The sequence below is a fragment of the Chiloscyllium punctatum genome, chromosome 42 (genome assembly GCF_047496795.1).
Source record: "Chiloscyllium punctatum isolate Juve2018m chromosome 42, sChiPun1.3, whole genome shotgun sequence".
Lineage (NCBI taxonomy): Eukaryota > Metazoa > Chordata > Chondrichthyes > Orectolobiformes > Hemiscylliidae > Chiloscyllium > Chiloscyllium punctatum.
In genome coordinates, this window is record NC_092780.1 from 181,892 (window position 1) to 195,800 (window position 13,909).

The 13,909-nt window shown below is 43.3% G+C and overlaps 1 protein-coding gene across 3 annotated transcripts in view; it reads left to right on the forward strand.

Moving 5' to 3' along the window:
* Nucleotides 1-11,191, forward strand: part of coasy (CoA synthase) — a 90,149-nt gene extending 78,958 nt beyond the window's left edge. For all 3 annotated transcript variants that reach the window (XM_072561138.1, XM_072561140.1, XM_072561139.1), the window contains exons 8-10: nucleotides 4,081-4,178; nucleotides 5,251-5,397; nucleotides 10,647-11,191. In XM_072561138.1, the coding sequence (XP_072417239.1) occupies nucleotides 4,081-4,178; nucleotides 5,251-5,397; nucleotides 10,647-10,700 (299 nt within the window). In that variant the 3' untranslated portion in view covers nucleotides 10,701-11,191. The remainder of the gene's footprint in view (nucleotides 1-4,080; nucleotides 4,179-5,250; nucleotides 5,398-10,646) is intronic.
* Nucleotides 11,192-13,909: the final 2,718 nt, after the last annotated feature.

Consider the following 13,909-nt stretch of genomic DNA (forward strand, 5'->3'; position numbering starts at 1 on the left):
AGCAATCATTGCAGAATCGTTGATAGTTTTGATACAGTCATTATCAGTTCCAGCACAGCCTTTGTTAATTTCAGCGCGGTTGTTATTAGTTTCAACTGCAAACATTGTCAGTTTCAGTGTCTGTGTGGAAGTCCATTGCTGTAGTAATGGGCACTAATCTCTCTTCCTGAGAAGGACGATTACTGCAGCCCTGGCTATTAGCACTTTGTATTGAGTCCGTATCAAGTTGTTAGCATTTCTGTCAAATGTGTTGGCTGGATCCAGACACTTTGATGGGCAGTGCATGTTACTCATTCTCTTCCCCACCCGCATAAAACTAATCAACTAGATTGTACAGTTGTACCTAAACAGGTGGTTGTGATGAAGGAGCGGTGCTCCAAAAGCTAGTGCTTCCAATTAAACCTGTTCGACTATAACCTGATGATGTGTGGTTTTTAACTTTGTACACCCCAGTCCAACACCAGCACCGCCAAATCATAACAACTAGGTTGTGAGTGCATTGTGCTGGCATTCTGGTGGTTTCAGGCAGTGTCTGTATTTACTCTGCTGTCTCTCTCCATATTGTGGTTCGGCGGCCAACTGATGGCTCAGTGGCCATCTTGTGTGTCCATGTGCCTAGTGTCACCCTGCCTCGTACCATCTCCCACTTCAATGGTAAGTATTGAGATTTGGCAATTTTAGGTTTCAGCAACAAGGAGCAGTGAAAAGGGAAATTTAAGATAGTGATATGTGGTAATATCCTAACTTGACCAGCAGTCAGAATAGAAGCTACAGATCAACACAAGAACAGTTCTTTTCAAATAAACAAATTCTGGTGATCTTTCAGTGAAGCATATTTTAAGACCAAAGTCTATAATCGAATAACATCCCTAATCAAATGTTTATCTTTAGATAGTAATAATTTTATTCCTCAATTGTTTTTGATATAAATATAATTATTGTCACTAAATAGACGCTAAATTGATTGCAAGTGATTGTTAAAACATTACTGGTCCTCACCCTTAACAATTTCTCCTTCGAGTCCTCCCACTTCCTCCAGACCAAAGGGATAGCCATGGGCAACTGTATGGGCCCCAGTTATGCTTGTCTCTTTGGCTACATAGAACAGTCCATCCTCCGTAGTTACACTGGCACCACTCCCCACCTCTTCCTTCGCTACATTGATGACTGCATTGGCGCCACCTCGTGCTCCCGCAAGGAGGTTGAGCAATTCATCAACTTCAACACATTCCACCCTGATCTTAAATTTACCTGGACCATCTCTGACACCTCCCTCCCCTTCCTGGACCTCTCCATCTCCATTAATGACGACCGACTTGACACTGACATTTTTTACAAACCCACCGACTCCCACAGCTACCTGGATTACACCTCTTCCCACCCTACCTCCTGCAAAATCGCCATCCTGTATTCCCAATTCCTCCGCCTCCGCCGTATCTGCTCCAAGGAGGACCAGTTCCACCACAGAACACACCAGCTGGCCTCCTTCTTTAGTGACCTCAATTTCCCTTCCCACGTGTTTGAAGATGCCCTCGTCCACATCCCGCACCTCCGCCCTCAAACTCCACCCCTCCAACCATAACAATGACAGAACCCCCCTGGTGCTCCACCCTACCAACCTTCGCATAAACCGCATCATCTGCCAATATTTCCGCCACCTCCAAACGGATCCCACCATCAGAGATATATTTCCCTCCTCGCCTCTTTCCACTTTCCACAAAGACCATTCCCTTAGTGCCCACCTGCTCAGGTCCACCCTCCCTAACAACCCACCCTCCAGTCCTGGCACCTTCCCCTGCCACCACAGGAATTGCAAATCCTGCGACCTCACCTCCTCCCTCACCTCCATCCAAGGCCTCAAAAGAGCCTTCCACATCCATCAAAGTTTAACCTGCACATTCGTTGCTCCCGATGCGATCTCCTCTACACTGGGGAGACTGGACGCCTCCTCGCAGAGCCCTTTAGGGAACATCTCCATGTCACCCGCACCAATCAACCTCACCGCCCTGTGGCCCATCATTTCAACTCCCCCTCCCACTCTGCCGAGGACATTCAAGTCCTGAGCTTCCTCCACCGCCGCTCCCTCACCACCTGATGCCTGGAGTAAGAACGCCTCAACTTCCGCCTCGGAACACTTCAACCCCAGGGCATCAATGTGGACTTCACGAGTTTCCTCATTTCCCCTCCCCCCACCTCACCCTAGTTCCAAACTTCCAGGTCAGCACCGTCCCCATGACCTGTCCTACCTGCCTATCTTCCTTTCCACCTATCCACTCCACCCTCCTCTCTGACCTATCACCTCCATTCCCACCCCTATTCACCTATTGTACTCTATGCTACTTTCTCCCCACCCCCACCCCCCCTCTCATTTATCTCTCCACCCTGCAGGCTACCTGCCTCTATTCCTGATGAAGGGATTTTGCCCAAAACGTCGATTTTCCTGCTTGGATGCTGCCTGACCTGCTGTGCTTTTCCAGCACCACTCTAATCCAGACTTTGTTAAAACATTGTCTATCCCTTTATTTGTGTTTCTTTTGTTCACTTATGGAACATGGGCATCATTGGCTGAGCCAGCAATTATCGCCCAGCCCTAGCTGCCTTTGAGAATTTGATTGTGAGTTGCCTTCTTGAATGGCTGCAGTCCCTATGCTATAGGTACACCCACAATGGCATCAGGGAGAGTATTCCGCAATTTTGACCCAACAAGACTGAAGGAATATTTACAAGTCAAGATGGTGAATGGTTTGGAGGGAACTTACAGGGCTAGTGTTCCCATATATTTGTTGCACTTATCCTTTTAGATGGTGGTGGTCATGGATTTAGAAGGTGCTGTCTAACAAGCTTTGGTGAATTTCTGCATTGCATCTTTTAGATGGTATATACTGCTGCTACTAAGCATCAGTGGGCAAGAAGTCTATGTTTGTGAATGTGGCCCAATAAAGCAGGCTGCTTTGTCCTGGATGGTGTCAGGCTTCTTGAGTATTGTTGGAGTTGCCATCCAGGCAAGGGAGGAAAATGCCATCACACTCCTGACTTATACCTTGTAGATAGTGGACAGGCTTTGAGGAGTCTGAAGGTGAATTACTCGCTGCAAAGCTCCTAGCTTCTGACCTACTTTTGTAGCCACACATTCATTGGTAGGTCTAATTCAGTTTCTGATCAATAGTAACCCCAGGATATTGAAAGTGGGAGATTCAGTCATGGTATTACCATTGAATATCAAGGGACAATAGTTAGATTATCTGTTATTGGAGATGGTCATTGCCTGGCATTTTTGTGGCTAAAATGTGACAACACTTTTCAACCCAAGCCTGGATATTGTCCCAGTCTTTTTGCATTTTAACATGGACAGCTTCACTATCTGAGAAGTACTGAATGATGCTGAACATTGTGTAATTATTGGCGAATATCCCCAGTTCTGATCTGATGATGGAGGGAAGATCATTGATCAATGAGCTGATGGTGATTTGGTCTAGGATACTACCCTCATGAACTCCTGCAAGATTGCATCAATGGGGATTGAACTAGGTTGATTTGTGCACCATACTGGATTAGTGGTGCTGGAAGAGCACAGCAGTTCAGGCAGCATCCAACGAGCAGCGAAATCGACATTTCGGGCAAAAGCCCTTCATCAGGAATAAAGGCAGTGAGCCTGAAGCATGGAGAGATAAGCTAGAGGAGGGTGGGGGTGGGGAGAGAGTAGCATAGAGTACAATGGGTGAGTGGGGGAGGAGATGAAGGTGATAGGTCAAGGACGAGAGGGTAGAGTGGATAGGTGGAAAAGGAGATAGGCAGGTCGGATAAGTCCGGACAAGTCAAGGAGACAGTGCTGAGCTGGAAGTTTGAAACTAGGATGAGGTGGGGGAAGGGGAAATGAGGAAGCTGTTGAAGTCCACATTGATGCCCTGGGGTTGAAGTGTTCCGAGGCGGAAGATGAGGCGTTCTTCCTCCAGGCGTCTGGTGGTGAGGGAGCGGCGGTGAAGGAGGCCCAGGATCTCCATGTCCTCGGCCGAGTGGGAGGGCCGATTTGTGCACCATCTAAGTCTGAATTTCTTAATGTTACTTTGTCTTTCTTTTCAGGTAAAGCTATCTGTGTGGTGGATGCCGCAGTCTTGCTGGAAGCTGGATGGATTGATATGGTTCATGAGGTTTGGCTGCTTCTAATGCCTGAGGAGGAGGTGGGTTCTGTACATCTATTAGTGAATATAAAGCATTTCTCAAGATAACTGATAACTCAAGTGTCTAACATAGTTTAATATTCCTACCGTTTTACACTGGATAAGTTCAATAACTTTATTAAGTGTACACAGACTTGATTTGATGGTCTTTGTAATTTGTTAGCAATGTAGTCTTGATTTGACTGATTTTTGCTGGTTTCTGTTTGTGCCACATTTAGGGTGAAAGCTGAACGGTGAGCTACTGAGAGAGTATAAAGTATTGCTCTGCTTGACATTTGTTATTTTTGCAATTCTGTCCTGATAAATATAGATTTATGGTGAGATAGGAAAGGTTTAAAAAGGACCTGAGGGGTAACTTTTTATTGCAGAGGGTGATGCATACATGGAACATGCTGCCAGAGGAAGTGGTGGTGGTGGGTACAATTATAACATTTAAAAGGCATCTGGATGGGTATATGACTAGGAAGGGTTTAGAAAGAAATGGGCCAAATGCTGGCAAATGAGACTAGATCAGTTTGGGATGTTCAGTTGGACTGAAGGGTCTGTTTCTGTGCTGAGTGACTATAACTGCAAGAGAGCAAAACATTCGACTTCTTGAAAGCAACATCTCAGTTGCAAAGTGATGGAGAAACTTAGGTCTAGCAGCATTCGTGGAGATAGAAGCAGAGTTAACATTTCAAGTCTAAAATGACTTGCCTTTGGAACTTCATCAAGTTTCTGCAGCAGTTTTGTTCTCATGAAACAATAATCAAATGCTTTTTACCAGTCAGAAAAAAAACTACGAAATAAGTGGTGTCATATTATTGGTATGGATCATGATGTCTCTTGTTAGTATTATGCAACATGAGTAACATTGCTCCTTATAAACTTTGGAATAGTGGAAACTATGAGAATGATATATTGTTTTAAGACTATAGAGGAGCTTTTCAGGCTGTGTTAATTATGACTCTAGTTGTTGAGAAACGATGCAACCTAACACTCTTTGAGCTGCACTTGCTAAATGTATTTTTTGTTGTCCAGAGCTGTGATTATGGTAATCCTAAAAATGAAATCCTCTTTTCCAATATGCTAGGCGCTCAAAAGGATAGTATCAAGAGATAAGCTGAGTGAAAACGAGGCAAAAAAGCGACTTGCAAGCCAGTGGTCAGATGCTCAACGGTTACGATATGCCAATGTAGTCCTGTGTACACTATGGGAGCCTGACATTACAGAAAAACAGGTTGGATTAGTTAATATTTGACAGCTATCCACTTTGTATCATTGTTTTAATCATCTTTTTGTAAATACTGAACAGGAGCTGGCACAACAATTGTGACTCAGAATATGTGGAAATCTGAAATATGAAAACAGCAGCTCAACTCTGAGTGCTCTTGACTCAGGATTACTTTTAATTCATTGATAGTAAGTGAGAATCACTAACTGGGTCAGCATTTATGGCCTATCCCTAATAATTATCCAGAGGGAAATTAAGAATCAACCACTTTGCTGTTGTCTGGAGTCATATGTAGGTCAGACGAGGTAAGAATAGCAGATTTCCTATCCTAAAGGGCATCAACGAAGCAAATGGTTTTTACAACAATTGGCAGTGATTACATGGTTGCCATTAAAAGCTTGTTTTTAATTACAGTTTTTTTCATCAAATTCAAATTTCACCATCTACCACGGTTGGTTTCAAACCCACATCACCAGAACAATTTAACCTTCAGTTGTGGGTTACTAATCCAATGGCATTTACTAATAAGTCTCTGCTCCTTGCTGGAGGTGGTGGTGGTGAACTACCTTCTTGAACCGTTGCAGCCTTGGGGTTTAGGAACATTTACAGTATCGAACAAAAGGAGTTCTTGGATTTTAACCCAGCTGTAGTGAAGGAATGTTGATATACTTTCACGCAGGATTGTGTGTTTTGGAGGGGATCTTGCAAGTGTTGGTGTTCGAATGAGACTGCTGCCCTTGCAGGTTTAGAAGCTGCTGTTGGAGGAGCCTTGATGAGTTACTGCAGTGAATTTTGTAATTGGTACAAACTGCTGCCACTGTGCAATACTGATGAATAGAGTGGATGGGTTTTTAATCAAGTGGGTTCCTCTTCCTGGATAGTTTTGAATTTTTTGAGTTTTACTGGAGTTACACTCATCCAGACAGGTGGATGGTATTTCATTCCACACCTAACCAGTGCTTTATAGATGGTGAACAGGCTTTCGGGAGTTCAGAGGTGAATTACTTGGCACGGAATTCCAAGCCTCAGCCTTCCTTTTGTTAGATATTGCTCAGCATTTGCGTGATGCAAATGTTACCTGCTGTTCATTAGCCCAAGTGTAAATATTGTCCAGATTTTGTTGTGGATGGACACTGTCTGCTTCAGTATATGAGAGTCACAACTGGTGCTTAAACATCCTGCAATCTTCAACAAAGATCTCACTTCTGACCTCACAGTGGTCATTGATGAAGCAGCTGAAGGTGCTTAGGCCCAGGACACTATCCTGAGGAACTTCTGGAATTGCGATGACTGACCTCCAACAACCACATCAATCTTTTGTGCTATGCTAAGTATGATTTCAACCAGCAATGAATTTTCCTATGATTCCCGTGCACTGCAGTTTTAAAAGGGCTCCTAAAGCAAACAGGACTTCTGCACACCCCGCAGAATTATATTTGCTTATATTATCTCTCCTTACTACCAAAATGCTAATTGATGGGCTTAAGAATAATGCTATATGTTCAGCTATTGTGATAGAGTAAGAGTTTCCTGAAAGACATAATCTGATCAAATCCTCCTAACATTCAGAAGCATTATACAACTGCATTTCCCATTATCAACGTCTGGGGGGCTACTGGGGGGTAACTGAAGCGGACTCACTACAGAAATACAGTGGTTAACAAGGGGCTAAAAATACTGCACTGAGTAACTCATCTCCTGACTCCCCAAACCATATCCATCATTTACAAGGCATAAGTCAGGAGTGTGATGCAACACTCCCCACTTACCTGGAAAAATGCAGCTCCAACAACACTCAAAAAGCTTGATGCCATCCAAGGCAAACCAGAAACAAATTCAGAAATTACTGGAAAAACTTACCAGGTCTGGTGGCATCTGTGGAGAGAAATTAGAGTTAATGTTTCGGGCCAATGTTCCTTCTCTGAACCACAAGGAAGCAGTTCCACAATCCACTTGGTTGGCACCATATCCACAAACACTAGCTCGAACACTCAGCAGCAACAGCATGTACCATCCACAAGATACACTGCAGAAATTCAGCAAGGATCCTTAAATACCACCTTCCAAAGCCATGGTCACTACTATGGGCGGCACGGTGGCACAGTGGTTGGCATTGCAGCCTCACAGCGCCAGAGACCCGGGTTCAATTCCCGCCTCTGTTTGCACATTCTCCCCATGTCTGTGTGGGTTTCCTCCAGGTGCTCCGGTTTCCTCCCACAATCCAAAAATGTGCAGGTTAGGTGAATTGGCCATGCTAAATTGCCCATAGTGTTAGGTGAAGGGGTAAATGTGGGGGAATGGGTCTGGGTGGGTTGAGCTTTGGTGGGTCGGTGTGGACTTGTTGGGCCGAAGGGCCTGTTTCCACACTGTAATCTAATCTAATCTAATCTACTATCTAGAAGAACATCAGATATATATGAACACCACCACCTGCAGGTTCCACTCCAAGCCACCCACCATTCTGACTTGGAAATATATCACTGTTCTTCCATTGTCACTGGGTCAAAATCCTGGAATTCCCTTCCTAACAGCATTGTTGGTCTATCTACAGTACATGAACTGCAGCGGTTCTAGAAATCAGCTCACCACCTTCTCAGGGCACGTAAGGATGGTTAATAACAGGAAGGCAGATTACTACCTCAATGGAATCAATTTAGGTAAAGGGGCAGTACAGAGAGATCTGGGTGTTCTTGTACACCAGTCAATGAAGGCAAGCATGCAGGTACAGCAGGTAGTGAAGAAGGCTAATAGCATGCTGGCCTTCATAACAAGAGGAATTGAGTATAGAAGCAAAGAGGTGCTTCTGCAGCTGTACAGGGCCCTGGTGAGACCACACCTGGAGTACTGTGTGCAGTTCTGGTCTCCAAATTTGAGGAAAGACATTCTGGCTATTGAGGGAGTGCAGCGTAGGTTCACGAGGTCAATTCCTGGAATGGCGAGATTACCTTACACTGAAAGACTGAAGCGACTGAGCTTGTATTCCCTTGAGTTTAGAAGACTGAGAGGGGATCTGATTGAGACATATAAGATTATGAAAGGATTGGACATTCTGGCAGCAGGAAACATGTTTCCGCTGATGGGTGAGTGCCGAACCAGAGGACACAGCTTAAAAATACGAGGTAGACCATTTAGGACAGAGATGAGGAGAAACTTCTTCACCCAGAGAGTGGTGGCTGTGTGGAATGCTCTGCCCCAGAGGGCAGTGGCCCAGTCACTGGATTCATTTAAGAAAGAGTTGGATAGAGCTCTCAAAGATAGTGGAATCAAGGGTTATGGAGATAAGGCAGGAAGAGGATACTGATTAGGAATGATCAGCCATGATCATATTGAATGGCGGTGCAGGCTCGAAGGGCTGAATGGCCTACTCCTGCACCTATTGTCTCGTGTCTATAAATTCTGGCCAGCCAACATCCACATATCACTAGTGAATTTTTAAAAATATTTTTGTCCAATAACATGTTTGTTTTCCAAATATTTTCAGCTAAATGTGTTATAATAATGACCTGTAAACAAGTAATACTGAGCAAATAATAAAATAGCACCTATGGGGAGAGAAGCAGAGTCAATGTTTCAGATCAATTGCTTTTTATCAGGACTAGAAAATGTCAATACAGAGGTCGAGAGGAAAGAATAAAAGGTGGATCGGGTGAATACAATCTGAAATGGTTGAACTCTGCGTTGAATTATAAATGTTATAAAATGCTTAATTAATAGATTAGACTGAGTTCTTTGAGCTTCCACTTCATTAGAATAGTGTCAGAGAGTTGGCAAGAGGTGGAGAATTGAAATAAGAAAGAACTAGAAACAAAGGCACACTTGTGGATTGAGAAGATGTTTCACAAAACAGTCATCCATTCTGTACTTGGTACTTTTTGCTTAGAGTAGCCCATGTAGTGAGTAGTAAATAGAGCACAGGAGAAACTGAGGACTGGAGAGCAGAGTCGAAAAGTGTGGTGCTGGAAAAGCACCGCCGATCAGACAGCATCTGAGGAGCAGGAGAGTCAACGTTTCAAGCATGAGCTCTTCATCAGGAGCTTATGCTCGAAATGTCAACTCTCCTGCTCCTCAGATGCAGCCTGAATGACTGTGCTTTTCCAGCACCACACTTTTTGACAATAACCAGAGTATGTCAAATTCAAAAATGTACAGGTGTCCTTCACAATAAAGGAGTGTTTAGAATCTTGGACAGTGGAAAGGAAGAGGTTTAAAGACCAAGTGTAACATTTTCTGCACTTGCACAGGAAGGTACTGTGGACAGGGAGGGAGTAATTGAAGAGTCAGTCAGTATGTAATGGGGGAGCAATCCTTTTGGAATGCTAAAAGGAGAGAAAATATGCTTGGTGCCAGTCAACAGTAGTTGGTAGAAATGGCAATAAATGATCAGCTGTTAGGTGAGGCTGGCAGGGTGGAACCCAAGGACAAGGAAAATCCTTTTATGGTTATTGAATGGAGGAGAAAGGTGAGAAATGCTGAAAATGATCTCTGGTACATTCAAGGGCAGTGTCACTGGAGAGAGAATCCTTGGTCAAGAAGAAAGAAAAACCTTTTGAAAAAAAATGACATACCATGTGGTAATATCAGAACTGATGCGACAGAGATTGAGAAACTGGGAAAATGGATTAGACTCCATTCAGGAAGTAGGATGGCAATAGTAATCAAAATAGCTGCAAATCAGTGGAGTTGCAATGAATCTTGGTTGACAGCAAAGTTCCCTTTAATTTTTGTTGCTGCACAGACCATACATTTTTAGAAGTTAATAAAATAATGAGGGGTATAGATGGAATTAATGGTAGTTGTCTTTTCCTTCGGATGGGGGAGTTTCAAGACTGGGGGCATATTGTAAAGTGAGAGGAGAGAGATTTAAGAAAGAATGAAGGGCAATTTTTTTTACTTCCTCAGGAAGTGGTGAATGTGGATACAATTACAATTTTTAAAAGAAATTTGGATAAGTACATGAATAGGAAAGGTTTGGAGGGATTTGACTAGGGATAGGCAGATGGGACTAGTTTAGTTTGGGATTATGTTCAGCATGAACTATTTGGTCCGGAAGATCTGTTTCCGTGCTGTATGACTCTGAGAACCAAAGCAGAGTGGTTGACGTGTGCAGAACTTCCCAGTAGCTGTGCAGCTTAGAGAGAATGTTGGTTGACAGCCTATTCCCTAAAGTAGTGATAAAGAGGTTGAGGCAGATAGGGAAGAAACAAAATGCGTTTGAACGTTGATCTTACCATTTGTTTTCTGTTGTGTATTTTTAGGTCCAAAAGGCTTGGCAACTCCTTCAAAAGCGTAGACCTTTCTTAGCATCTTAATGAGTCCAAAGATCTGAATCTTTTGTTTTTGTAATAATTTAGAATGTGTATTGAAAAAAATGTTAATTAGACTGACCCACTTCTAAATATTTTTGTACTTGTGTATGTGATGTAACAATGGCACTTCAGATCATTAGCAATAGATCACTCTGAAGATACTTTGTAATTTCAAAAATCTGTTTCCATTCTCATAACACAATGAATATGCACATAAGTAGGCAATTTGGCCCTTTCAGCTTGTTCACCATTCAATAAGATCAGAGGTGACTGACTGCAATTTTACTGTCCCTTGATTTCCTTGGTATCCAAAAATATATCCATCTCTGTCTTTAATATACTCACAACTGAATATCTGCAATTCCACTGGAATGCTAAACTCTAAAGATGCACAATGCTTTGAGTGAATTGTTGTGGTTCTGTTCGCCGAGCTGGGCATTTGTGTTGCAGATGTTTCGTCCCCTGTCTAGGTGACACCCTCAGTGCTTGGGAACCTCATGTGAAGCACTTCTGTGATGTTTCCTCCATCATTTATAGTGATTTGTATCTGCCGCTTCCGGTTGTCAGTTCCAGCTGTCCGCTGCAGTGGCCGGTATATTGGGTTCAGGTCGATGTGCTTATTGATTGAATCTGTGACTGAGTGCCATGCCACTAGGAATTCCCTGGCTGTTCTCTGTTTGGCTTGTCCTATAATAGTAATGCTGTCCCAGTCGAACTCATGTTGCTTGTCATCTGAGTATGTGGCTACTAAGGATAGCTGGTCATGTCGTTTTGTGGCTAGTTGGTGTTCATGGATGCGGATCATTAGCTGTCTTCCTGTTTGTCCTATGTAGTGTTTTGTGCAGTCCTTTCGTGGGATTTTGTACACTACGTTGGTTTTGCTCATGCTGGGTATCGGGTCCTTCGTCCTGGTGAGTTGTTGTTGGAGAGTGGCTGTTGATTTGTGTGCTGTTATGAGTTCTAGTGGTCGCAGTAGTCTGGCTGTTAGTTCAGAAATGTTTTTGATGTATGGTAGTGTGGCTAGTCCTTTGGGTTGTGGCATGTCCTCATTCTGTTGTCTTTCCCTTAGGCATCTGTTGATGAAATTGCCTGGGTATCTGTTTTTGGCGAATACATTGTATAGGTGTTCTTCTTCCTCTTTTTGCAGTTCTGGTGTACTGCAGTGTGTTGTGGCCCTTTTGAACAGTGTCTTGATGCAACTTCTTTTGTGTGTGTTAGGGTGGTTGCTTTCGTAGTTTAGGAAAGCCACACACACAGACCAAGTCCTAAACTACGAAAGCACCCACCCTAACACACACAAAAGAAGTTGCATCAAGACACTGTTCAAAAGGGCCACAACACACTGCAGTACACCAGAACTGCAAAAAGAGGAAGAAGAACACCTATACAATGTATTCGCCAAAAACGGATACCCATGCAATTTCATCAACAGATGCCTAAGGGAAAGACAACAGAATGAGGACATGCCGCAACCCAAAGGACTAGCCACATTACCATACATCAAAAACATTTCTGAACTGACAGCCAGACTACTGCGACCACTAGGACTCATAACAGCACACAAACCAACAGCCACTCTCAGACAACAACTCACCAGGACGAAGGACCCTATACCCAGCATGAGCAAAACCAACGTAGTGTACAAAATCCCATGCAAGGATTGCACAAAGCACTACATAGGACAAACAGGAAGACAGCTAACGATCCGCATCCATGAACACCAACTAGCCACGAAATGACATGACCAGCTATCCTTAGTAGCCACACACTCAGATGACAAGCAACATGAGTTTGACTGGGACAACACTACTATTATTGGACAAGCCAAACAGAGAACAGCCAGGGAATTCCTAGTGGCATGGCACTCATCCACAGATTCAATCAATAAGCACATCGACCTGGACCCAAAATACCGGCCACTGCAGTGGACAGCTAGAACTGACAACCTGAAGCGGCAGATACAAATCACTATAAATGCCGGAGGAAACATCACAGAAGCGCTTCACACGAGGCTCCCAAGCACTGAAGATGTCACCTAGACAGGGGACGAAACATCTGCAACACAAATGCCCAGCTCGGCGAACAGAACCACAACAACGAGCACCTGAGCTACAAATCTTCACCCAAACTTTGAGCTTTGAGTGAATATCTCATCACAGCACTAAATAGTAAACTCCACAGTGAGCTCAAATCTCTTCCCAGCATCTACCTTATCAAGCCATAAGATCGTAAGAAATAGGAACAGAAGTAGGTCATTCAGCCCCTTGAGCCTGCTCAACAGGATCATGACTGATCCAACATTTCCCATGTCCACTTTCCTGCATTTTGTCCATAATCCATGATTCCCCTATTGATAAAACGCTTACCTCAGCCTTAAATATACACACTGACTCTGCCCCAGAGCTTCTGGTGGGCAAGGAGTTCGAAAGGCTCTCAACCCTCTGAGAGAAGAAATTCCTTCTCATCTCAGTCTTGAATTGATTTCCCTTTGTTCCAAGATGATGCCCTCTGGTCCTAGACTCTCCCATGAGGGAAGGCATCCTCTCAGCATTTACCTTGTCAAGCCCTTTAATAATCCTAAATGTTTTAATGAGATTGTCTTTTATTCTTCTTTACTGTAGTGAGTAGAGTCCCAACCTGCTTAACCTTTGCTCCTTAGACAATCCTTCCATACTAAAGATCATCCTAATGAACCTTCTCTGAACTGCCTGTGTTGAAGTTGTATCTTTCCTTACATATGGGAACCAAAATGATACTTAAAATGAGGGTTGATGTTCCATTATCCTTCCTGATTAGTGGTTGCATCTATATTAGCTTTCTGTGTTTTCTACCCCAGGTTCTCCCAAGTGCTTTTGTATGCAGCTCTCTATAGTTTTTCTTCGTTTAAATAATAATCTATTCATTTGCTGTCCTTTCCAAAATGAGCAACTACACATTTTTCAATATTATATTTCAAAACTCTTTTGAGAAATTTCTACATTTCAGTGTGATCTCCTCTCATTTACTAAACTTTGGGATCATAGGTCTAGTCTCCTCAATCTCCTTATAGGATAATTCCAGGAATCAGTCTGGTGAACCTTTGTGGAACTCCTTTTAAGACAGATGTACCTTCTATGTACAATCAGGAGTCTATACAATACTGCATTTCATCAAGGTCCATTACAAGATTAATCTTAGTAATTTCTAATCAACCTGTTGAAAGATGTTAATTT